Source organism: Bombina bombina, chromosome 8, assembly GCF_027579735.1.
Source record: "Bombina bombina isolate aBomBom1 chromosome 8, aBomBom1.pri, whole genome shotgun sequence".
In the NCBI taxonomy this organism is placed as follows: domain Eukaryota; kingdom Metazoa; phylum Chordata; class Amphibia; order Anura; family Bombinatoridae; genus Bombina; species Bombina bombina.
In genome coordinates this window covers 299,353,123-299,380,811 of record NC_069506.1, presented here as the reverse complement: position 1 = coordinate 299,380,811, position 27,689 = coordinate 299,353,123, and the positions used below count along the sequence as shown (strand labels likewise).

At 38.9% G+C, this 27,689-nt stretch overlaps 1 protein-coding gene across 1 annotated transcript in view; it reads right to left on the bottom strand.

The window, feature by feature from the left end:
• Positions 1-412: 412 nt before the first annotated feature.
• Positions 413-27,689, bottom strand: part of CLSTN1 (calsyntenin 1) — a 199,739-nt gene continuing 172,462 nt past the window's right edge. Inside the window, 4 exon segments of the mRNA XM_053691497.1 lie at positions 413-6,333; positions 6,900-7,084; positions 7,191-7,326; positions 25,437-25,582. Of these exon segments, the coding sequence (XP_053547472.1) occupies positions 6,133-6,333; positions 6,900-7,084; positions 7,191-7,326; positions 25,437-25,582 (668 nt within the window). The 3' untranslated portion in view covers positions 413-6,132.

Genomic DNA, 27,689 nt, shown 5'->3' with positions numbered 1-27,689 from the left:
CCTACTCTCCTCCTCTCTTGTTACTTCCTCACATTCCGTTTACAAGACTTTTCCAGACTGGCTCCCATCTTATGGAACTCTCTGCCTCGCTCCACAAAAAGGCCCCCAAGTTTTGAAAGCTTCAAGCGCTCCCTGAAGACTCTACTATTCAGGGATGCATACAACCTACACTAACCTTCCTATCTCCACTGCTATCCCCTTAAACCCCATAGCATGTAAGCCTATGAGCCCAGCTGTTTGTAGTTCACCTTCACAAGAGCCAACTACAACAGTCAACTCTTGGTGGTCCCTCTACCCACTTGACCCCTGTAAATGTTATTTTGTATACCACCTATGTCATAGCACTGCAGAATCTGTTGGTGCTCTACAAATACCTGATAATAATAAGTTGCACTGAGTAATTACAACTGGATTAACAAAAACTGTGTGTCTTTATTTCAGGCCGCAAAGCAACAAAATGTGATTATTTTCAAAGGGGGTGATTATTTTCAGTACCCACTGTAGTAATGTTTCAGCACAGCAAAAACAAAACGTGCAGTAATCAAGCATTAATTTCTTAACATTTATTTTGGGAAAAAAAATACTTAGATCAGTGCAGGAGATCTTTAAAGGGACACAGAGCCCAACATTTTTCTTTCGTGATTCAGATAGAGCATGCAATTTTAAGCAACTTTCTAATTTACTCCTATTATCAATTTTTTTCATTCTCTTGGTATCTTTATTTGAAAAGCAAGAATGTAAGTTTAGATGCCGGCCCATTTTTGGTGAACAACCTGGGTTGTTCTTGTCGATTGGTGGATTAATTTAACCTATCAATAAACAAGTGCTGTCCAGGGCCTGAACCAAAAATAGCTTAGATGCCTTCTTTTTCAAATAAAAATAGCAAGAGAACTAAAAAAAATTGATAATAGGAGTAAATTAGAAAGTTGTTAAAAATTGCATGCTCTATCTGAATCACAAAAGAAAAAAAATTTGGGATCAGTGTCCCTTTAATATCTGGTACTAGCTAGACACTCAAGAGAATATAAAAATAATGGAGACTTTTCAATTGGTTCATCCCTGGATTGCTCTGAAAAATATTTACTTCAATGCATATATTTTACAATGCACTGCTTAATTACGGATACATACTATGCATAGATAAAATGACTTTAAAGAGACAGTAAATATGGAATACATTAAACGTGCATAGGTGCATTAAAGGGACATGAAACACAAACATTTTCTTTCATGATTCAGATAGAGAATACAATTTAAAAAAAGTTTTCAATTAATTTTCTATTAAAATTTGTGTCATTCTCATGTTATTCTTTGTTGAAGAGATATCTAGATAGGTAGCATGCACATGTCTGAGGCACTACATGACAGAGAATAGTGCTGCCATCTAGTGCTCTTGCTCATGTATTACATTGTTACAAAACTGCTGCCATGTAGTGCTGCAGACACGTGCACACTCCTGAACTTACCTCCCTGCTGTTCAACAAAAGATAACACAAAAACAAAGAAAAGTTGATAATAGAAGTAAATTGGAAAGCTATCAGAATCATTTAAGATTTTTCTGGGGGTGTTATGTCCCTTTAAACATTCTAGTGAGCTACAAATTAATAATGTAGCTGGAACGAAAAAAGCTCTCATACAAGACTCCTCTAGTTCATAAGACCCACTACTGCTCCTTCCCATTGCGCGTGCGCCTGGTTAAGGTTGCTTGTATAGTATATGTAGTATGTGTGCTTTGAGCAGCCAGGGTGAAACTGAAGAGTGCATAACAGGAAATTTATAGCTCAAGCAGCAGATTTCTCATTGGCTGTACCACCTGCTGGGGAGTTTGAGAAATACAAGTGTAGGCTGGGGGCAGTCAGAGAAGCCTTGTAAAGGGGTTTTTCAAATGTAAATAGTTAATCTTGCAGCTACATGAATAATTTATAGATCACTAGAATCTGAAGAGATAAATGTGGAATAAACTAAGCAAGTCCCGTCATGAAGGCTTTGTGATTTTAGGATGTTAGTGGTTAATTTGTCTTTGCTTCTCTGTTATTTAGAACCCTGTATTAGAAATGTCTAAAAGAATCAGACTTATGGGATCACTGACTTATCTGCACCTGGTTTAACAGGATACATGGGTGGGGGTAATTAAAAGGGACAGTATAAACCAACTTTCATTTAACTGCATGTAATAGACACTACTATAAAGAATAATATACACAGATACCGATCTAAAAATCCAGTATAAAACCGTTTAAAAACTTACTTAGAAGCTAACAGTTTAGCACTGTTGAAATGGTTAACTGGAACACCCACTGCAAATTGGTTCTATAGCAAAAAAGCAGACAATCCCTCCTGCATATGAAAATACTAATTAAACAAACAGGGGCAAGCTGAAGTAGGTATACATCAGCATTCTTCTAAAATTGTGTGGCTTGGTTAGGAGTCTGAAAATCAGCACAATGTTATTTAAAAATAAGCAAAACTATACATTTAAAGAAAAAAAAAAGCTGTATAGGCTATACACTGTAAATGGATCATCTTCAAAACATTTATGCAAAGAAAAATTTAGTGTATAATGTCCCTTTAAGCTTTTGCACTACAGTGGATTTTATTATTCAAAGACTACAAGGACAGTGACAGAAAACAGTGTCTACAGCACAGGCTAGGTCAGTCAAACGGTAACACTAGTATATATTGAAGCATGCTTTTATCACATAAATGACACTAGATGACAGAAATATGACAGCCATGTCATATTTGGTATCAACATAATCCTCATGATGTCACAACGGGATTGTGTGCGTTTATGTACTGGATATTCATAACAAAAAGTTATAAGTTGTTCTATCATTTCAGCAAAGGATTTAGTGTGTTATGACATGCCATAAAGAAGAGGGGTGGTCACTATTTCACCACTCTGAAACGGGGACTGCCAAGAAATTTGATCTTAGAGAAAATGGTATATAACTTATTTCAACAAAATAATGTCATTCTACATTGGAAGCTGTTGATAACAAGGTATCTGACCAATTTCAATTCCATTTCTCTGGAACAGAGTCTATATTTCTTCATGTAAAGTGATAGGTTCTATAATATTTTCTACTTTTGTTTTACAACTGTTTGTTGTGTGTAATTTTAGTCAATACATTTCTCTTATATAAATTCACTGTGACTTTTTTTGCTCATAATAAATGTTCCTTTATTAAGTTTTGCCTTTATCTAATATTTGAACCACATTACTGAAAGACTGCCGATATTATTACTGTGTTTTTTTAGATTCATTTTTGCTAATTTGAGTTTAGGATCTTTAATCTGTTAGTCTGTGGTTTTCCTTAAGATTCCCTATTATAATAATTATAGGTGGTGGCAGCTTAGAGATATTTAGTGTGGGTGGCATTAAAGGGGAGGTTTGGATTTTTTTTTTTTAGGTCTAGAATAAACCAGACATTGTTTCTTAACCCTTGCACCCATTGAACTAAGTCACATGTTTGCTTGGAGTGGCTAGACTGAGAAATTGGTTAAGGTGGAAAGGGTCTGTTAACCCTTTCTGTGCCAAACAAGTGACAGGTGCAGATTTGGTACATCACAAGTCCCTTTAATCAATTTTTCATTTTATTTATTTTTTAACTTTTAAACAGGGTGCTTTTGTTTATAAATGCTGTAAAAATGGTACTATACTATTCCAAAAACATTATGACCAAGAGACTAAAACCTTAAAACAAACTGATATTAAAACTGTAATGCTTTAGTGCACACACAACATTCTTATGAGAGAATGCTTATAACCAAATCCACACGCTCATAACTGATTGGGTGCCATATCTGTAAACATACTATATTAACTTTTTTTTGAACAATAAGAAAAATGAAAGTCTGTATTTAGAACCAGAAATTTATTGTAGCTTATAGACTGTTCAAATTGACCTATCACCAATATACAAATCTGAAAAGTTATATCCATAGCGGCTACATACAGCATCAGAAAGTTTATAACTCTTTAACGACTGACTTTTATGTTGCATTTGATTAGTCTAAATACAGCAGCTACAGCGATATTAAAATGGAAGGACTGTTCTACACATCAACATGAACACAGAACAACTGTCAAACATAAGTTAAAATTACCCAGGTTACGCAAAAGCTAGCGGTTAAGAGTTATCACATTGTCACTTGAGTCATTAAAACCATTTCCCCAATTGCTTAAAAATCTAAAAATGTACATTTATGAGAAACAAAAAAAAAAAGCCCTAAATAGTTGGTCTGCAGCTTTCCACCTCCCGTGCATGATAGTGCGCCTACGCACTTGCTTTTTCCCACTAAAGCAAAGACAACACACAATTCCTATGCATAATATTGTGGTCCTACAATACCATTTCCAATATATTCTCACATTGCCATTCCAAATGTTGCTTTTAACTTTTTTTTTTTTTACCATCACTGTCCAACATTCTTATCGTTTTTAAACAAAATATTTAAACCACTGAATTCTGGCTACAAACTTTTCTAAACAAAATCAGACTAATAATGTCCATTTTATTGACGCTTTCACTTACCTGACAGAAAAAACAACCTGACAAACGTTGAATAAAGCTGGGTAAGACAGTGACATCCGTCGAACCCGCTATTAGGAGTCTTTCTTACGCTCTGTACAATGTCTAACATTAACCTCTCTATTCATAGGTAAGAATTTAAAATTAAGTTATGCTGGCTATGGTGTTCAGAAAGAACATTGAACCAAAAACTTTATCAATCTTGTGGTAAAGGGACAATCCAGACAGGCGTTTACAGGAAACTCAATAAAGCACACTGTATACCCAGTGCTTACTTGTGTACAGCATATTTACAGCTGAACAAATCCATCAGTTTCAATCGCATACAAGCCCCAAATGGCTTTTACATTTCTTTAGGTCGGCAGCTACCAACAGGAAAGCATTCCTGGAACACAACATCACTTGTTTCACAAGATCATTTTAGCACAATTTACAGTAGGGAAGAAAATATAATAAAATAAAAGTTAAAATGTAAACAAAATCCCAACTCACGTGTAAAAAGCAGTTATTTCACCAATAACTGCATGAAAGGTGAGAGGAGGGAGGAAGGATACTAAAATCGGATATGGATTCCATCCATGCTTTCCTCTTCAGTACATTAAACGTACCCATTTGTCGGCTGGACGATAGACGTACCCATATTTATATCTGCCTGCTCTGCAAATAATTTTTACTCAGTTAACCCCTTTTACACCAGTGGCGTATTACCACACTGCTGTTTATTGCAATAAAGAGGCGCATTTAAATCCAATAAAGATTTGGGGCACTGTTTTAACAGAGCTTAAACACCACCTCACTGCTGGCATAACAAAATTACGACTCAGTGCTTCAATTTCACATCATGTTGATAATAAAAACACTGGGCAGTAAAGGTGTTAAGTTACCTTTCCGCAATACCTTGCATGAAGTTATCTCAATCACTATGAAAGACTGCAGACCTCTGCCAGCCTCGGAGACCACCTCACTGAGGCTGCACAAGATACTGGCACTACTGCCAACATATATTCCAACTAAGCCCCCATTTACACCACTAAAATGGACATAATTACATGTATCCCAACATATTTACAGAAAATGTTAAAAAGTTAGTTAATCTTCTAAATAACATTTCCACTCTGCTGTCTGAGAGACTTGTAACATAATTTACAAGTGACCCATCTGATGGCCAGCTATGGTCAGCACAGTCTAGCCCCTCAGACAGGCAAGTGGATTCCTCTGTAGCTCTTGCCAACATTTTTTTTACATGCACTAAGCTGGGAAAAAACAAAACCATAGAATCTCCAGTCTGTGTATAGTCCCTGTGCCCCTGCCCACAGTAACGCTTGCATCTTGCAGAAGAGAAACAAGGAATGAGAAACAAAGTCCAGATGTGGCTGTGTTCTGCATCACACGAAGCAGCAGAGAGAACGAGGAAGAAAAGTTCAGGATGAATCAAAACAATGTATTACATGACCCAGTTACTAGCGAGAGGGGCACAAATAATTCCTTGTGTCTGGTTGGAACATGTGCTGGACAGGTCTGGAATGACTTTTTACATGGTGATTCTGCAGGAGGAGGAGTGTGCTGTGGTGACTGTGTGGCGCTGGGAGACAGCAAATCAGTAGGTAAGGGTTGAGTCATCCCATTCTAGTTGCTGCTGCCGGATCACGTTCTGCTGGTCCTCTTCTTGTGCTCCGTCCTCTTCCTCACTGCTCTCAGATTCAGCACTGGTGATGTCATCTTCCTCACCATCTTCACTTTCCTCATCTTCCTCCTCCTCTTCCTCTTCTTCCTCACTGCTGTGCTGGTCCTCATAAGTCTGAAGCAAAAAAAATCTGTGTAAACGTGTTACTGCATAAACAGACAATATGGTTCATCTATTAATACTGTCCTTAAAGAAACATAAAAACACAAAATTTGTCTTTTATGATTCAGACAGAACATGCGTTTTTAACAAATTATCAATTTGTACTTCATTCTCTGTGAAACGAAAGAAAGAAAATGTTTGTGTTTTAATATCCCTTTAAAATCCAGCTTTAGGATCATAATGTTAAGAGGAACATGAGTATGTGGTTATAGAAGCTGATCACTAGAGTTCCACTTAATGCTTCTTTCTACAAAAAGAATAAAGTTCACTAGCTGTGCACATTTAATATTATTACTATACATGTTGCTTTTTAAGTAGAACTGGCATGTGGTACAAAGGTTGAAACTCTAGTTTAGATATTCACAAAGATACATTGATAGCATCTAAAGCAGTCATCAAAATTCCTTCATTTATGTTGTGTCTCCAATAATTACTGCAGTAGAACTCAGTTAGCATCACCAGACTACAGATCATGCAGGGCTTAGGTTGGTTATATGACTATACCAGAGTATATATACCTCCATAGGATTCACTGTGATGGTTAAAGCAGAATCATCCCAGTCCATCTCATTCTCCTTCCCTCCTTCCTGGTCCCCAATAGTGCGCTGGTGGGCAGCACGAATACGGAATACTCCAAGTATTATCATGAACACCAGAAAGCTGACACAGACCACTATAACGATGGTGGCTGCACTGGGGACAACTGTGAGAGAAGACAATTATAGTCTGGCAAGTACCTCCTTGTGGATTCTTATTCTCATTTGTAACAGTAAATGTGTCTTCAGTGCCACATATAGTTATCTACTCACCAGATGTTGGGTGCGGGTTAGCCAGGTTGTGTCCAGACAAATCAGCAAATGAGTGATGTACGGGGTGGATAAACTGTGGCTGAGCCATTGCGTGGTTTGGAGCCTCGGGTGGGTTAGCGGTGTGGATGACATTAACCTACAGAGTAAAAAAACATTTAGCTCAGTTCTAAATATTGTCTTAGAAATTCAGGTGTGTCATCTGCACAGGAAAATAAAGAGGAAATGTTTTATAATATTTTTAGCCTGAGGAAACCTCTGTATAAACAGTGTTAGTAGCACCCACAAATGACAATTTAATATTGGCTTTAATAGTATTAACAACCAAACATCAATAGGTATTTCTTCAGAAAGTGTTGCAAGTTGTGAATATTCAGGCAGAAGACATTTTAAACAGTGATTTGGTGTAATTTTAGCACTTTACCTTTTTGTGGAGAAACATCTGCACCTACATTAAAACTTTTAAAAATATCTAAATGATAAATTACAAATTCTTGTTATCTTAGTATATGCTCAAATATTAATACAAAAAAGGTGAAGCTTTGGCTTTGAGATTAATATGCAGAAAAAAAAGGCTGGTGTAAAACTGATTACACCAAAATCGTTCAGACTTTTAAAAACATTTCTCGCATGACTGAGATTCTAGAGCTATTTAGGAACCTACTATGTATGATATACTTTAATCTCATGTACTGAACACTTCTTGTTATTTGTATTGCTTTTTTCCCACTACTCAAAGCTTTTTGAAAATGAAAAAAAAAAAAAAAAAAGAATCTCAAAAAACATGCATGTATTTTTCCCTAGCACGTCTGCTTGCAACCTATCAAATAGTTGTTCGGTTTCTATAAAGTATTACTTGTGCATAGTAAGGAAAAGGAAGAGACAGGAAAGTTCAAATTGAGGAATTTGCACTCACAATCTAATCACCCAAAAAGATTTCCATACGGCCAGATTTAACAAATCTTTTTTAATTGTTTTTAGCATGACTTGCGTCTTAGCAATTATTTGCTTGGGACCTTTCTAAGACTGACATTTATTTAGCAGTATTATAACCAACATACAGACAACGATATTTAAATAACGTCAAAATATTAAAATCGCATGACAATTTCACAGTTGCGTAAATTATTTATATTAAAGCAATGCAGCTATTAAGTAATGGTACTTAAACTTAAAGGGATAGTGCACAATAAAACTGTTTTTATATTAATGTATTTTCAATACCAGCTGCAGAATATAAAATGTATAAGAAATTGCATTTTGAGGTTTATTTGTGTATATGAAGTAGCTGGTTTTGTGCTTTTAACCCACAGCCTATTACAATGGGTTGAGCTTCAGGTAATGTCAGATCTCATATTATCACTTTGTGTACACACACTTAATTCCTTATATTATATTTGTCTGGAAAACTAAATCTCAATACATAGAAAGAACAATGGAAAATTATCATTTTATTGCTCAACTATCCTGCACCCCACTGAGAGTGTAATTTCTTCTGCTGGCTGTGTTTACTTAGGCTATTCAATAGCGGAGACTCCAGTATAAAAACGTTCAGTATAGGTTGGGAAATCACAGGCTAAATAAGCTATGTCAAAGGCCAAAATAGGGGTAAAGGAGCTACTTGTAATCAATTTAATACACTCCAGCAGGTAAAATGGATCTTTGGGAACAATTTAAATGGGAGAAAATTTTTGGGTGAACTATCCCTTTAACCCTTTGAGTGCTAATGACGTCTCTGAGCCGTCACAGAGTTTCCCACTTTGGTGCTAATGACGGCTCAGAGCCGTCACTAGCACTCTCCCACCTTGAGGGAGATCTGGGGGCTCCCACCGCTGCTACCCTGGCGATCGTGCCTGTAGAGTGACAGGCATCGCCGGGGCTTCCCGTTTTGGGTGATGACGTCACCGCGCAACTTTATTTATACTTAACAATGTTAAGTATAGGAGCAGGGGGCATGCTGCTTAGAAGCCTGTATCTCAGACATCTAAGCAGCTACAGACCCCCAAGACCCACCATTGGAAAGGTAATCGCCTTTCAACAGTGTAGGTCTTGGGGGGGTCTGAAAAAAAATAAAAAAAAGTTAAAAAAAACATAATTTATGTAAGAACTTACCTGATAAATTAATTTCTTTCATATTAGCAAGAGTCCATGAGCTAGTGACGTATGGGATATACATTCCTACCAGGAGGGGCAAAGTTTCCCAAACCTCAAAATGCCTATAAATACACCCCTCACCACACCCACAATTCAGTTTAACGAATAGCCAAGAAGTGGGGTGATAAAGTGCGAAAGCATATAAAATAAGGAATTGGAATAATTGTGCTTTATACAAAAATCATAACCACCACAAAAAAAGGGCGGGCCTCATGGACTCTTGCTAATATGAAAGAAATGAATTTATCAGGTAAGTTCTTACATAAATTATGTTTTCTTTCATGTAATTAGCAAGAGTCCATGAGCTAGTGACGTATGGGATAATGATTACCCAAGATGTGGATCTTTCCACGCAAGAGTCACTAGAGAGGGAGGGATAAAATAAAGACAGCCAATTCCTGAAGAAAATAATACACACCCAAAATAAAGTTTAAAGAAAAAACATAAGCAGAAGATTCAAACTGAAACCGCTGCCTGAAGTACTTTTCTACCAAAAACTGCTTCAGAAGAAGAAAAGACATCAAAATGGTAGAAATTTAGTAAAAGTATGCAAAGAGGACCAAGTTGCTGCTTTGCAAATCTGATCAATCGAAGCTTCATTCCTAAACGCCCAGGAAGTAGAAACTGACCTAGTAGAATGAGCTGTAATCCTTTGAGGCGGAGTTTTACCCGACTCAACATAGGCAAGATGAATTAAAGATTTCAACCAAGATGCCAAAGAAATGGCAGAAGCTTTCTGGCCTTTTCTAGAACCGGAAAAGATAACAAATAAACTAGAAGTCTTTCGGAAAGACTTAGTAGCTTCAACATAATATTTCAAAGCTCTAACAACATCCAAAGAATGCAACGATTTCTCCTTAGAATTCTTAGGATTAGGACATAATGAAGGAACCACAATTTCTCTACTAATGTTGTTGGAATTCACAACTTTAGGTAAAAATTCAAAAGAAGTTCGCAACACCGCCTTATCCTGATGAAAAATCAGAAAAGGAGACTCACAAGAAAGAGCAGATAATTCAGAAACTCTTCTGGCAGAAGAGATTGCCAAAAGGAACAAAACTTTCCAAGAAAGTAATTTAATGTCCAATGAATGCATAGGTTCAAACGGAGGAGCTTGAAGAGCCCCCAGAACCAAATTCAAACTCCAAGGTGGAGAAATTGACTTAATGACAGGTTTTATACGAACCAAAGCTTGTACAAAACAATGAATATCAGGAAGATTAGCAATCTTTCTGTGAAAAAGAACAGAAAGAGCAGAGATTTGTCCTTTCAAAGAACTTGCAGATAAACCTTTATCTAAACCATCCTGAAGAAACTGTAAAATTCTCGGGATTCTAAAAGAATGCCAAGAAAAATGATGAGAAAGACACCAAGAAATATAAGTCTTCCAGACTCTATAATATATCTCTCTGGATACAGATTTACGAGCCTGTAACATAGTATTAATCACAGAGTCAGAGAAACCTCTTTGTCCAAGAATCAAGCGTTCAATCTCCATACCTTTAAATTTAAGGATTTGAGATCCTGATGGAAAAAAGGACCTTGCGACAGAAGGTCTGGTCGTAGCGGAAGAGTCCACAGATGGCAAGAGGCCATCCGGACAAGATCCGCATACCAAAACCTGTGAGGCCATGCCGGAGCTACCAGCAGAATAAACGAGCATTCCTTCAGAATCTTGGAGATTACTCTTGGAAGAAGAACTAGAGTCGGAAAGATATAAGCAGGATGATACTTCCAAGGAAGTGATAATGCATCCACTGCTTCCGCCTGAGGATCCCGGGATCTGGACAGATACCTGGGAAGTTTCTTGTTTAGATGAGACGCCATCAGATCTATTTCTGGAAGCCCCCACATTTGAACAATCTGAAGAAATACCTCTGGGTGAAGAGACCATTCGCCCGGATGCAACGTTTGGCGACTGAGATAATCCGCTTCCCAATTGTCTATACCTGGGATATGAACCGCAGGGATTAGACAGGAGCTGGATTCCGCCCAAACCAGAATTCGAGATACTTCTTTCATAGCCAGAGGACTGTGAGTGATGATTGATGTATGCCACAGTTGTGACATTGTCTGTCTGAAAGCAAATGAACGATTCCCTCTTCAGAAGAGGCCAAGACTGAAGAGCTCTGAAAATTGCACGGAGTTCCAAAATATTGATCGGTAATCTCACCTCCTGAGATTCCCAAACTCCTTGTGCCGTCAGAGATCCCCACACAGCTCCCCAACCTGTGAGACTTGCATCTGTTGAAATTACAGTCCAGGTCGGAAGCACAAAAGAAGCCCCCTGAATTAAACGATGGTGATCTGTCCACCACGTTAGAGTGTCGTACAATCGGTTTTAAAGATATTAATTGAGATATCTTTGTGTAATCCTTGCACCATTGATTCAGCATACAGAGCTCAAGAGGTCGCATGTGAAAACGAGCAAAGGGGATCGCGTCCGATGCAGCAGTCATAAGACCTAGAATTTCCATGCATAAGGCTACCGAAGGGAATGATTGTGACTGAAGGTTTCGACAAGCTGCAATCAATTTTAGACGTCTCTTGTCTGTCAAAGACAGAGTCATGGACACTGAATCTATCTGGAAACCCAGAAAGGTTACCCTTGTCTGAGGAATCAATGAACTTTTTGGTGAATTGATCCTCCAACCATGATCTTGAAGAAACAACACAAGTCGATTCGTATGAGATTCTGCTAACTGAAAAGACTGAGCAAGTACCAAGATATCGTCCAAATAAGGAAATACCACAATACCCTGTTCTCTGATTACAGACAGAAGGGCACCGAGAACCTTTGTAAAAATTCTTGGAGCTGTAGCTAGGCCAAACGGCAGAGCCACAAACTGGTAGTGCTTGTCCAGAAAAGAGAATCTCAGGAACTGATAATGATCCGGATGAATCGGAATATGCAGATATGCATCCTGTAAATCTATTGTGGACATATAATGCCCTTGCTGAACAAAAGGCAAGATAGTCCTTACAGTTACCATTTTGAACGTTGGTATCCTTACATAATGATTCAATATTTTTAGATCCAGAACTGGTCTGAAGGAATTCTCCTTCTTTGGTACAATGAAGAGATTTGAATAAAACCCCATCCCCTGTTCCAGAACCGGAACTGGCATAATTACTCCAGCCAACTCTAGATCTGAAACACAATTCAGAAATGCTTGAGCTTTCACTGGATTTACTGGGACACGGGAAAGAAAAAATCTCTTTGCAGGAGGTCTCATCTTGAAACCAATTCTGTACCCTTCTGAAACAATGTTCTGAATCCAAAGATTGTGAACAGAATTGATCCAAATTTCTTTGAAAAAAACGTAACCTGCCCCCTACCAGCTGAGCTGGAATGAGGGCCGCACCTTCATGTGGACTTAGAAGCAGGCTTTGCCTTTCTAGAAGGCTTGGATTTATTCCAGACTGGAGATGGTTTCCAAACTGAAACTGCTCCTGAGGATGAAGGATCAGGCTTTTGTTCTTTGTTGAAACGAAAGGAATGAAAACGATTATTAGCCCTGTTTTTACCCTTAGATTTTTTATCCTGTGGTAAAAAAGTTCCTTTCCCACCAGTAACAGTTGAGATAATAGAATCCAACTGAGAACCAAATAATTTGTTACCCTGGAAAGAAATGGAAAGTAGAGTTGATTTAGAAGCCATATCAGCATTCCAAGTTTTAAGCCATAAAGCTCTTCTAGCTAAAATAGCTAGAGACATAAACCTGACATCAACTCTGATAATATCAAAAATGGCATCACAGATAAAATTATTAGCATGCTGAAGAAGAATAATAATATTATGAGAATCATGATCTGTTACTTGTTGCGCTAAAGTCTCCAACCAAAAAGTTGAAGCTGCAGCAACATCAGCCAATGATATAGCAGGTCTAAGAAGATTACCTGAACACAGATAAGCTTTTCTTAGAAAGGATTCAATTTTCCTATCTAAAGGATCCTTAAACGAAGTACCATCTGACGTAGGAATAGTAGTACGTTTAGCAAGGGTAGAAATAGCCCCATCAACTTTAGGGATTTTGTCCCAAAATTCTAATCTGTCAGACGGCACAGGATATAATTGCTTAAAACGTTTAGAAGGAGTAAATGAATTACCCAATTTATCCCATTCTCTGGAAATTACTTCAGAAATAGCATTAGGAACAGGAAAAACTTCTGGAATAACCACAGGAGATTTAAATACTTTATCTAAACGTTTAGAATTAGTATCAAGAGGACCAGAATCCTCTATTTCTAAAGCAATTAGTACTTTAAGTAAAGAACGAATAAATTCCATTTTAAATAAATATTAAGATTTATCAGCATCAATCTCTGAGACAGAATCCTCTGAACCAGAAGAGTCATCAGAATCAGAATGATGATGTTCATTTAAAAATTCATCTGTAGAGAGAGAAGTTTTAAAAGATTTTTTATGTTTACTAGAAGGAGAAATAATAGACATAGCCTTCTTGATGGATTCAGAAACAAAATCTCTTATGTAATCAGGAACATTCTGCACCTTAGATGTTGAAGGAACTGCAACAGGCAATGGTACATTACTAAAGGAAATATTATCTGCATTAACAAGTTTGTCATGACAATTAGTACAAACAACAGCCGGAGGAATAGCTACCAAAAGTTTACAGCAGATACACTTAGCTTTGGTAGTTCCAGCACTAGACAGCGATTTTCCTGAAGTATCTTCTGACTCAGATGCAACGTGAGACATCTTGCAATATGTAAGAGAAAAAACAACATATAAAGCAAAATTGATCAAATTCCTTAAATGACAGTTTCAGGAATGGGAAAAAATGCCAATAAACAAGCTTCTAGTAACCAGAAGCAAAGAAAAAATGAGACTGAAATAATGTGGAGACAAAAGCGACGCCCATATTTTTTTTTAGCGCCAAATAAATTTGGCGCCTAAATGCTTTTTGGCGCCAAAAATGACGCCACATACGGAACGCCGACATTTTTGGTGCAAAAGGACGTCAAAAAAATGACGCAACTTCCGGCGACACGTATGACGCCGGAAACAGAAAAGATTTTTTGCGCCAAAAAAGTCAGCGCCAAGAATGACGCAATAAAATTAAGCATTTTCAGCCCCCGCGAGCCTAACAGCCCACAGGGAAAAAAGAGTCAAATTTTTTAAGGTAAGAAAAAATGATTGATTCAAATGCATTATCCCAAATATGAAACTGACTGTCTGAAAATAAGGAATGTTGAACATCCTGAGTCAAGGCAAATAAATGTTTGAATACATATATTTAGAACTTTATAAATAAAGTGCCCAACCATAGCTTAGAGTGTCACAGAAAATAAGATTTACTTACCCCAGGACACTCATCTACATGTTTGTAGAAAGCCAAACCAGTACTGAAACGAAAATCAGCAGAGGTAATGGTATATAAATAAGAGTATATCGTCGATCTGAAAAGGGAGGTAAGAGATGAATCTCTACGACCGATAACAGAGAACCTATGAAATAGACCCCGTAGAAGGAGATCACTGCATTCAAATAGGCAATACTCTCCTCACATCCCTCTGACATTCACTGCACGCTGAGAGGAAAACCGGGCTCCAACTTGCTGCGGAGCGCATATCAACGTAGAATCTAGCACAAACTTACTTCACCACCTCCATAGGAGGCAAAGTTTGTAAAAACTGAATTGTGGGTGTGGTGAGGGGTGTATTTATAGGCATTTTGAGGTTTGGGAAACTTTGCCCCTCCTGGTAGGAATGTATATCCCATACGTCACTAGCTCATGGACTCTTGCTAATTACAAGAAATGTTTGTTCAAAAAAATAAAAAAAAATAAAAAAACCTTTAAAAATTTTAGCACCCAGGTGGGAAAGTGCTTAGCACTCCAAGGGTTAACTTAAAGGGACACTGTACCCAAAAATGTTCTTTCGTGATTCAGATTGAGCATGAAATTTTAAGCAACTTTCTAATTTACTCCTATTATCAAATTTTCTTCATTCTCTTGGTATCTATTTGAAATGCAAGAATGTAAGTTTAGATGCCGGCCCATTTTTGGAGAACAACCTGGGTTGTCCTTGCTGATTGGTGGATAAATTCATTTTTGGGTTCAGTGTCCCTTTAAAGGGGCATGAAACCCAACATGTTTCTTTCATGATTCAGATAGAGAATACAATTTTAATCAACTTTCCAATTTACTTATGTTATTTAATTTGCTTCATACTTCAGATATCCTTTGTTGAAGAAATAGCAATGCACATGGGCGAGCCAATCACACAAAGCAGCTATGTGCAGCCACCAATCAGCAGCTACTGAGCCTATCTAGATATGCTTTTAAACAAAGGATATCAAGAAAACAAAGCAAATTATATAATAGAAGTACATAGGAAAGTTGTTTAAAATTGCATGCTCTTTCTAAATCACAGGGAAAAAAATTGAGTTTCATGTCCTTTAAGCTATTGGGGTGGTCTAAGTAATTTTGCTAGTAGGTGCTTCCCTCTGTTAAAGAGATATTGAACCCAAAAATATTTAAAAGGGATACTATAGTCAAAATTAAACTTTCACAATTCAGTTAGGGCATGCAATTTTATACAACTTTTCAATGTACTTGTATCCTCAAATTTGCTTTGTTTTTCTTGGTATTCTTTGTTGAAAGCTAAACCTAGGTAGGCTCATATGCTAAGCCCTTGAAGGCCGCCTCTTATCTCAGTGCATTGACAGGTTTTTTTTTTACATAGCACTAGTTAATGTGTGTCATAGTCACCAAGAAAGAATTGATAGGAGCAACAAGCTTGTCTTTTCCATAAAACTTAACAGCTCACAGCAGTCAGACACATTTAATAATGCCTAACTTAATAACTGATCAACTATCAATTCTTTCTTTGTGACACCGTTCATGGGGACAGTGAGCACAGCAAATCTGTCATGGATCAGACCCCAGGGAGGACTATAAGATATTACTGGGTACGGAGGACGTAGGCAGCAGCGACTGATGTACAGGTCATCACAGGACTGCTTTAATAGATTCTAACATAGAGATTGTTTATGCCGATATCTTTAGCTGTTTAGCGCCCTTACTAATTGTTAACTTGTATCTACCCCTGTTTGAGCAGATAGAAGGATCTGTTAGTTCTGTAAGGTGTTTGATATATTTGACTCCAGCGCACTACTATACTCCTTTTTCTACTATGTCATCACAGGAAGCCACAGTGTCGAAGGAGGCAGAACGAGTATCTCGCAAGCGGCAGTGTTTGCAAACTGTTTTGCTGAAAGACTTGTGAAAGTTAGTCGCCTTGGACGATATTGTCCTGTGGACAGACCGAGATGGCAACAGAACAGGAACGCATGGATATCGGCCATACCCGCACTCGGTAAGACCTCAGCGCATTTTGCGCACACTTTATACAGTTGTGGCCACAGGCCCGGAACTCTGGCATATTATTGTATAGCCAGGTTTTGGATATAGACATAGACTTGCCTGCCAGCGTTTTTGCAAGCCACTTTTATGACTCTTTAGGTGCCGAGACTCACACAATTGACATTTCTGAAAGTGTGTCATATGTAACATTGTGCTCACTCCTGTGGAGTTACGTAGGAGTCAGCACTGATTGTCTTAAATGCAAGTCTGTCAAAAAATTGAAATAAAGGGGGCAGTTTGCAGTGGCTTAGATACAAGGTGATCACAGATGTAAACAGTATATTAATATAACAGTGTTGGTTATGGAAAGTCGACTGTCCCTTTAAAGATTCAGATAAAGGTTAACATTTTAAACAACTTTCCAATTTAAAATGTGTTATCAAATGTGCTTCATTCTCTTGTTATCCTTTGTAGAGAGAGCAGCAATGCACTACTGGGTGCTAACTAAACACATATGGTGAGCCAACGGCAAAACAAATTTATCTGCAGCCACCAATCAGCAGCTGACTTCCAGTAGTTCACTACTGCTTCTTCTCAATAAAGAATAAGAGAAAAATAAAATTAGATAAAAGAGATAAATTAGGAAGTTGCTTAAAATGTAATGGTCTGTTTAAATAATGAAAGAAAATGTTTGCGTGTCATGTCCCTTTAATGCTTATTGGTTGATAGGCACTTCCTACTAATGATATTTGGATTTAAAAAAAAAAAAAATTATGCTTACCTGATAAATTTATTTCTTGACACAGTGAGTCCACGGGATCATCAATTACTGTTGGGAATTTCACTCCAGGCCAGCAGGAGGTGGCAAAGAGCACCACAGCAAAGCTGTTAAAGTATTACTTCCCTTCCCACAAACCCCAGTCATTTGACCAAAGGAAAAGGAGAGAAAGGCACAAGGTGCAGAGGTGCCTGAGGTTTATATAAAAAAAAACTGTCTGAAAAAACAGGGAGGGTCGTGGACTCACCGTGTCAAGAAAGAAAGAAAAATGATCTGGTAAGCATAAATTTTGTTTTCTTTCTTATGACATGTTGAGTCCACGGGATCATCAATTACTGTTGAGCATCAATACCCAAGCTAGAGGACACAGATGATAAGGGAGGGACAAGACAGGTAACCTAAACAGAAGGCACCACTGCTTGAAGAACCTTTCTCCCAAAAGACGCCTCGGCCGAGGCAAAAGTATAAAAATTTTAGAATTTTGAAAAAGTGTGCAAAGAAGACCAAGTTGCGGCCTTACAGATCTGTTCAACAGTTGCCTCGATCTTGAAGGCCCACGAGGAAGATACCGCCCTGGTGGAATGAGCTATAATTCTCATGGGAGGCTGCTGTCCAGCAGTCTCATATGCCAAATGAATAATACTTCTCAATCAAAGAGAAAGAAGTGGCAGTAGCTTTTTGACCTTTACGTTTCCCAGAAAAGCAAACAAAGCAGAAGACTGACGAAAGTCCTTTGTAGCCTGCAAATAGAACTTAAGAACACGCACAACGTCTAAGTTGTGTAATAGATGTTCCTTATGAGAAGAAGGATTAGGACAGAGAGAAGGAACAACTATTTCCCGATTAATATTCCTGTCCGAAACCACCTTAGGAAGAAAACCAAACTTGATACGGAGAACTGCCTTATCTGAATGAAATATGAGATAAGGAGAATCACACTGCAAATCAGAGAGCTCAGAAACTATCCGAGCAGAGGAAATAGCAGTAAGAAACAAAACCTTCCAAGATAACTTAATATCTTTGGAATGCATAGGCTCAAACAGACTCCAAGGTGGAGCAACGGATTTAAACACAAGCCGATTCTGACCAGGGCCTCACAAAAAGACTGTACATCCGGCACGTCCGCCAGATGCTTGTGTAGCAGAATGGAAAGCGCAGAAATCTGACCCTTGAGGGTACTGACAGATAACCCCTTCTCAAGACCTTCCTGGAAAAAAGATAAAATCCTTGGGATCCTGACCTTACTCCAAGAATATCCTTTAGACTCACACCAAAAAAAGATATTTACACCATATCTTATGGTAGATCTTTCTAGTGACAGGTTTACGAGCCTGAACCATGGTCTCAATAACCGATTCAGAAAAGCCATGCTTGGCTAAAACCTAGCGTTCAATCTCCAAGCAGTCAGCTTCAGAGAAACGAGATTTGGATGAAGGAAGGGCTCCTGACGTGGAAGGTCCTTCCTGAGAGGTAGTCTCCATGGAGGTAGGGACAACATCTCTACTAGATCTGCATACCAGTGAGGCCACGCAGGAGATATTAGCATCACTGATGCTCTCTCCTGCTTGAGCAATGACTCACGGAAGGACAGCAAACGGAGGAAACAGATATGCCAACCTGAAGTTCGAAGGAACCGCCAGAGCATCTATCAAAAAGGCTTGAGGGTCTCTCGACCTCGAACCGTACTTTGGGAGCTTGGAGTTCTGACGAGACGCCATCAGATCCAATTCTGGTAACCCCCCATTTGGTCGTTAACCTGTAGAATTTAACCTGTAGAATACTTCCGGATGGAGTTCCCACTCCCCGGGATGGAAAGTCTGTCTGCTCAGAAATCCGCTTCCCAATTGTCACCTCCTGGAATATGGTTGGCAGATAGACAGCAATTGTGAGCCTCCACCCACTGGATGATTCATGCTACCTTCTTTATGGCTAAGGAACTCAGTTACCCTTCGTGGTTGATGTAGGCCACTGAGGTAATGTTGTCCATCTGGAATCTAATAAACCGGGCTAGGGCCAGTTTAGGCCAAGCCATCAAGGCATTGAAGATTGCTCTCAACTCCAGAATGTTTATGGGGAGAGCAGATTCCTCCTGAGACCAAAGTCCCTGTGCCTTCAACGAGTTCCAGACTGCACCCCAACCTAACAGGCTGGCATCCGTGGTCACAATTACCCAAGAGGGTTTCTGAAAACACGTCCCCTGGGACAGATGTTCTTGTGACAGCCACCACGGAAGGGAGTCCCTTGTTGATTGATCCAGAACCATTCTCTGAGATAGATCTGTGTAATCCCTGTTCCACTGAGCGAGCATGCATAGCTGCAGAGGTCTCAAATGGAACCAAGCAAACGGAACTATGTCCATGGAAGCTACCATCAACCCAATTACCTCCATGCATTAGGCTACTAATGGTTGAGGCGCCGACTGTAGGGACAGAGAGGCGGACAGAATTTTGGCTATTCTGACATCCGTCAGAAAAATCCTCATAGCTAGAGAATCTATAATGGTTCCTAAAAAGGTCACTCTTGTAGTCGGAACCTGAGAACTTTTCCCCAGATTGATCTTCCAACCTTGGGAACGAAGGAACGTCAACAACTTCTTTGTATGAGATTCTGCTAGTTGAAAGGATGGTATCTGAACCAGAATGTCGTCCAGATAAGGCGCCACTGCAATTCCCTAGGACCGGACTATTGCCAATAGAGCTCCCAAGACCTTTGAGAAAATTCTGGGAGCCGTAGCAAGGCCAAATGGAAGCGCTAAAAAATTGAAAATAATTTTCCAGATAAACAAACCTCAGTTATTTGTGATGATCCCTGTGAATGGGAATGTGCAGATATGCATCCTTCAGGTCTATGGTGGTCATGAATTGACCCTCATGAATCAGGGGCAGGATCTCTTGAAGGACGTCACTCTGAGGAACTTGTTAAGCAGCTTAAGATCTAGAATCGGTCTGAAAGTTTCCTCTTTTTTGGGAACCACAAATAGGTTTGAATAAAACCTGAGACCTTGTTCCTGACTTGGAACAGGCATTATAACTACCTAGTGGGAAAGATCCTGCACACAGTTCAGGAACGCCTCTCTTTTTATCTGGTCTACAGATAATCTTGAGAGGTGGAACCTGCCTCTGGGAGGAAAGGTTTTAAACTCTAGTCTGTACCCCCCTGAGAAACAAATGTCCACTGCCCACGGATCTGGGACATCTCGCTCCCAAGCCGTGCAAACTGACAAAGTCTGCCCCCCTCTTGATCCGGTCCCGGATCGGGGGCAACCCCTTCATGCTGACTTGGATTCAGCTGCAGGTTTCTTGGATTGTTTCACCTTGTTCCAGGACTGCCCAGGCTTCCAAGCGGGCTTGGATTGCTCCTGTTTGGTAGAAGCAAAGGAAGACTTGCCTCCGAAATTGCAAGAGGAACGAAAATTAGTCATTCAACCTATTGACTTCTTCTTGTCTTGAAAATGTGTATGAGGTGTGTGTACAGAGCTTGAACTCAAAACACTTATGCCTCCTCTATGTTAACCTCCTCCAGGTCAAAATTTAGTGTGAAATGTACTTAAAGGAAGCGCTAAAAAAGCTCTAAGTGTTAAAAACTAAGATTTGGGGGAATACAACAAAGCTAAAAATATATTATATGTGCTACATATAATGTGAACTGGATACAATATAAGAGGCAGGTTTTAAAGTATATACAACCTTATAATCAATCTCAAATACAACCAACGCCTATTATAAAAAGGAGTTAGAGAAAGGATTATATAAAAAAAGTTTTTACTAATCAGACATATAAAACATAGACATAACTAATTTCATTGCGTATTATACAATTAAGTGAAAAGGAACCCAATAAATATGGGTAAATTCAAAACTGGTGTAAAACAATGTTAGCGTAACACACTCCTTTGCAAGGATATAAGAAGAGAGAGCCCAGATTTATAACTGATAGCTAATATAAGGATCGCAATTAATGCATATACTGTAGTCCTTTGCACGAATATAGATGATTAAAAGTTAATAAGATGACATCTTTTCATTAAAATAATGATTTGTAGAATGACAGTCTTTATTTAAAAGGATAACGATCTTTTCATATTATGTTCAAGATATCCCTTTTAATGCGGCAATATAGTAGGTAAAATGACAGTCCTTATTTAAAAGGATAGCGATCTTTTCATATTATGTTCCAAGATATCCCTTTTGAAGCGGCACTATAGTAGGTAAAATAGTAGTGGCCAGCCACTATTAGACTCCAAGTAATTCCGCACTGGGGAGAGTGTTCAAGCACAGTATAATAATAGGAAGTCTAGTTAAACAGATCCGTACCTTTAGGTGAGCGTATATTATGCCTGCTATGCAGGTTATCTCATCTTCTTCGTGTGCGGCTGGTTTCTGAGTGACTTCCGTTGTAAGTGCTTCTGCTGATAGCGGTAGCTGATACCGGTTTCTTCAAACTTGAGCAAGTTACCGTAGGGGACCAGTTAACTCCTCCTGCACTTAGTACTTAGGTGTACGCAGGGGGCGATCAGATCTCCGGACTTTTTTTCTTAACACTCACGGATGGCAGGTATTCACCTCAATGAGGTGAGAACAGTGAGGTAAAATTCACAGTGGTTGCTCCTTACACAGCTTCAACCGGTCCCCTACGGTAACTTGCGCAAGTTTGAAGAAACCGTTATCAGCTACCGCTATCAGCAGAAGCACTTACAACGGAAGCCATTCAGAAACCAGCTGCACACGAAGAAGGGTGAGATAACCTGCATAGCAGACATAATATACGCTCACCTAAAAGGTACAGTTCTGTTTAACTAGACTTCCACTACTATTTTACCTACTATAGTGCCGCATCAAAAGGGATATCTTGAACATAATATGAAAAGATCGCTATCCTTTTAAATAAGGACGGTCATTTTACCTACTATATTGCCGCATCAAAAGGGATATCGAACATAATATGAAAAGATTGTTATCCTTTTAAATAAAGACTGACATTCTACAAATCATTATTTCAATGAAAAAATTTCATCTTATTAACTTTTGATCATCTATATTCCTGCAAAGGTCTACAGTATACACATTAATTGCGATCCTTATATTAGCCATCAGTTATAAATCTTGGCTCTCTCTTCTTATATCCTTGCAAAGGAGTGTGTTACGCCAACATTGTTTTACACCAGTTTTGAATGTACCCATATTTATTGGGTTCCTTTTCACCTAATAGTATAATATGAAATTAAATTTGTTTTTTAACCACGTTTTTTTATTTTATTCGTCTAGATATGTCCATGTTTTATATGATGTCTGATCAGTAAAAACTTTTTTTATATAATCCTTTCTCTAGCTATTTTTTATAATAGGCGTTGGTTGTATTTGAGATTGATTGTAAGGTTGTATATTCTTCTTGTCTTGAGGCAGAAAAGAACCCTTACCACCCGTGATATCAGAGATAATTTCTGCCAATGCCGGTCCGATCAAGGTCTTTCCTTTGTAAGGAATTGCCAAAAGCTTAGACTTCGAAGAAACAGCAGCAGACCAAGATTTAAGCCATAGTACTCCACGTGCTAAGATAGCAAAGCCCGATATCTTGGCTCCCAACTTAATGACCTGTAAGGAAGCATCAGTGATAAAGGAATTGGCTAACTTAAGAGCTTTAATCCTATCCTGAATCTCCTCTAAAGGGGTCTCAGTTTGAAGAGACTCTGACAAGGCGTCAAACCAGTAAGCAGCCGCACTGGTAACTGTCGCAATGCAAACCACCGGTTTCCATTGCAGGCCCTGATGCATATACATCTTCTTTAAAGAGCCTCCAATTTCTTATCCATAGGATCTTTAAAAGAGCAACGGTCCTCAATAGGAATAGTGGTTCTCTTAGCCAAAGTGTAAATCACTCCTTCCACTTTGGGAACCGTCTGCCAAAATTCCCTGATGGAGTCAGCCACCGGGACCATCTTCCTGAAAACTGGGGAGGGAGAAAAGGGGATACCTGGTCTCTCCCATTCCTTAGTAATAATATCCTTGGCGCGGTCTGGCACTGGAAACACCTCCCCAGGTGATGGAAGTATCTATTTAACTTACTGGACTTTATAGGGTTGACCTCGATAGGAGTATCAGAGTCATCCAGCGTAGCTAAAACCTCCTTTAACAAAACACGGAGGTGTTCAAGCTTGAATCTGAAGGAAACCACTTAAGCATCAGATGAAGGAATTACACTTTCCCGAAGCTGAGATTTCACCCTCAGAAGCCACCAAGGTATCTTCCTCCTCAGACCTAAGTGAGGGAGGAATTCGGTCAGCCTGAACAGGAAAAGGCACCTTATCTGAATCCATTGATTTCCTCTTGCGTTTCCCCTGCAGTATGGGGATGGTTTCCAGCCCCTCAGATATCACTGAAGATACCTGGGCTGTAGGGCACTGCATGTGACGTAGCTACTGGTTGGAACAAACAGGACGGTGGCTGAGACAATGTCTCAACAGCATCCTCCTGAGGGGATTGTGGCTCAGAATGAAAACGTTTGTCCTTGTACAAAATAGTTCTCTCAATACAGGAACTACAGAAAGGTAAGGGAGGTTCTATTTGGGTATCAGAACAGAGCCTGCACACAGCTGAAGGCCTAGACTCTAAGTCCATTTGCACAGAATGTTACCCACACAGATTAATAAAAATCTTTAATTTATAAATCACTTACGATCCCTTCACTAAGAAGAGTACTGTGTCTTTAAGAAAAATAAAAGTGATCACAAGCGCCGTTTATCACTCAAAACGTGAAAGAATAATTATTTACTGCTGAAATAATAACTTTTAAAAACAAAATACAGGCACACTCTACACCTCAGAGCTAAGCTGAGGTGCCTACCTGCCCCTCCTGAAACGTAACAACACTCTCACAGCTTCCGGACAGCAGAAGGATCTTATCCAGCAAGGAGAAGCCAATACGCAGTGAGACTTCACTGAAAACGGCGCCAAAAAGCTGTGCGCTAAACAGACACGCCTCCTATGACGTCACACACCCATCACGCTGCCGAAACCGGCAACGAGTAAAAACAGCATAAGCCCTTAAAACAACTGTTTGAACAAGCAAATGAACCACAATAAAATAATAAGCTAGGTATTTGACCCATAGGGAAGCCCCCCTCCTATTGCCACACAGTGCCCCGTAACCTGCTTGTAATATTCCTGGACACAGGAATAAATGTCTCACAATAGTGCAGTCTCCTTACGTAGTGCCAATAACTTAAGATAAACAACATGGCACTTACCTGCACTCTTGAATGTCTGGCAGGAGGACCCTTCATTGGTATGAGAGGAAGCCGCTCCTCACAGGGACCTGTGGACAGAAGAAGTGAACAGAGTAAGCCTACTCTTTCATTCTGAATGAGGGCAGCAATCTTAAGAAAACCCAGTGGGGCCCACCCCACAAGTTCTTAACTGCTTAAAAGCTACCACAGCCCTGCTGAAGAGACTAACGTGAAGTACAGCTAAACCCAAGAGTCAGGAAGATCAGAGCAAGCCTGCTCAGGCTTCCAATAAAACAAAACAAAAATCTTGATTTAGAATCTAATCATATACCTAATGACTTTACTTCCTCCTTGCACTAAAGGCAAAGAGAATGACTGGGGTTTGTGGGAAGGGAAGTGATACTTAACAGCTTTGCTGTGGTGCTCTTTGCCTCCTCCTGCTGGCCAGGAGTGATATTCCCAACAGCAATTGATGATTCCGTGGATCCACTGTGTCATATGAAAAATCAATGTTTAAATGCTGCTGTTTCATAAGTATGACAAAAAATCTTGAGTTTCGTGTTCCTTTATTTGCAGTGTTAATAGTTTATAATTAACCTTGCATATTATACTTATGCTTTATTTAGCTGCTATATTTTGCTGTTTCTAATTAATTCCTTACATCTATGGCTTTAACTCAGTAACATGTACTTAGCAAAAAGTCATCACAGTACTGTCTCCTGAAGATTTCAGAAGTATTGGTATTACAATGGGCTACTTCTCACCTCCACTTGAAACTCGTTGCTGTTGTATCGGCCATTTAACTCTGAGCAGACTAACTTGAATTTTCTTTCAAAGAGGGTGGCCGTGTTCCAGTTCCTGTAGCGGATCAGGTGCAGAACCTCCTCGTAATTAGCCATTGTATCAACACCTATAAGGATGAGAGCCTGTTAATATATATAAAGCAGATATAAAATATTGCATGCTGGCAGCACAGAGGCTGCTATACTCTAAGCATATTATATAGCGTGAGCCATATCCTGAGCATTGCAGTGGCAACGGAAGGATATGCATGTATTTTATTAATCAATCTTACAGAACATAATGTGACACACAGGTCACCGGGGTCATTTTGCATAAAAGGATATTGAACGGACGTTTACACAACACCTACAGATAAAATCTGTTTAGAAGGGAAAAGAACCAGGAAGATTATGTCCTTAACATGCAAATCTTATACTTCAGGTTAAAGCTTTAAATGTTCTTATTAAAGTAAATACATATTGAAAAAAAAAAAAAAAGGAACAAAACAAAATTAGTTTTGTTTGCTCACGGCTGCCATAAAAAGCATTCTGGCACTGACCCTAGGTTGTGTGTCTTGTGACTGCTGGCTCCAGCTATTTGGTATACAGCCCGTTACAGCTTAGTATAGTAACATAAGAGGGATTTAGTAAAAACGTTTTGCAGAAACCTGGTTTTAGATCCATGACTTAATTAATATAAAAGCCAGTTAAATAAGTGTGGTACATCAGAGCAAGGCGGATACAGTACAGATACATTAGCACTGGATAATCTGAATAGAGTCTCCTTGGAAATAAATCTGCACAACTGCAATATTGATTCAGACCTTCGATCACTTGAGATTTACAAGGATGAATTACTGCAATGCACTTATTCACAAGAATGATTCAGCGGTAGCTTCTAATGTGCTGTATGCTCTATAGGCTGTAAGTTCCCAACTTGTTCAATTTAACATAAGTGACGCAGCACCAAATTTCTTGATTAAAAACGGACCTTTAGTCAATTCTAAGGCCACTGCATATAAAAGTGGTTTGATTCATATACATATCATATCCAGTGGGTTTACAGAGTTACACTATTTTGTGTTTCCTTTTTTTTTTTTTTGAGGACCTATTGAAGATTCAAGTCCCAAAGAAATTTCTTTTAGGAACGGACATATCCTTCCATCTTTTGTTGAACTTTAGTGAATTTTATATCTTTGCTTCACTTTGTGATTTTTTTGTACACTTATCTTTTGATTCATATACAAGCCATTAAATCCCTCCATTGAAGTTTAATGAAGGTGCTTTCTCTATATGTTTTTTTTTAAAAACTAAAACAAAGATCCTAATTCCAAAATTATTGTATTACAATATCGCCACCCAGTGGTCAAATCTCTACACCACGTTTAGTTAAAACGTTCATGATTCAGATACATGCAATTTTAAAAAAAATTCCAATTTAACATCAAATTTGTTTTGTTCGCTTGTTATTGTTTGTTAAAAGCTAAACCTAGGAAATAGCACTGAGATAAGGGGGCAGTCTGCAGAGGCTTAGATACAAGGTAACCACAGAGGTAAAAAACAATTTATGCTTACCTGATAAATTCATTTCTCTTGTGATGTATCGAGTCCACGGATTCATACATTACTTGTGGGATATTATCCTTCACAACAGGAAGTGGCAAAGAGCACCCACAGCAGAGCTGCCTATATAGCTCCCCCCTTAACTCCACCCCCCAGTCATTCGACCGAAGGCTAGGAAGAAAAAGGAGAAACCATAGGGTGCAGTGGTGACTGAAAGTTTCAAAAATAAAAATACAAATGCCTGTCTTAGAAAAAACAGGGCGGGCCGTGGACTTGATACATCACAAGAGAAATGAATTTATCAGGTAAGCATAAATTATGTTTTCTCTTGTAAGACGTATCGAGTCCACGGATTCATCCATTACTTGTGGGATACCAATACCAAAGCTTTAGGACACGGATGAAGAGAGGGACAAGACAGGGACCTTTAAACAGAAGGCACCACTGCTTGTAGAACCTTTCTCCCAAAAATAGCCTCCGAAGAAGCAAAAGTATCAAATTTGGAAAATTTGGAAAAAGTATGAAGCTAAGACCAAGTCGCTGCCTTACAAATCTGTTCAACAGACGCGTCATTTTTAAAAGCCCATGTGGAAGCCACAGCTCTAGTAGAATGAGCAGTAATTCTTTCAGGAGGCTGCTGTCCAGCAGTCTCATAAGCCAAACGGATGATGC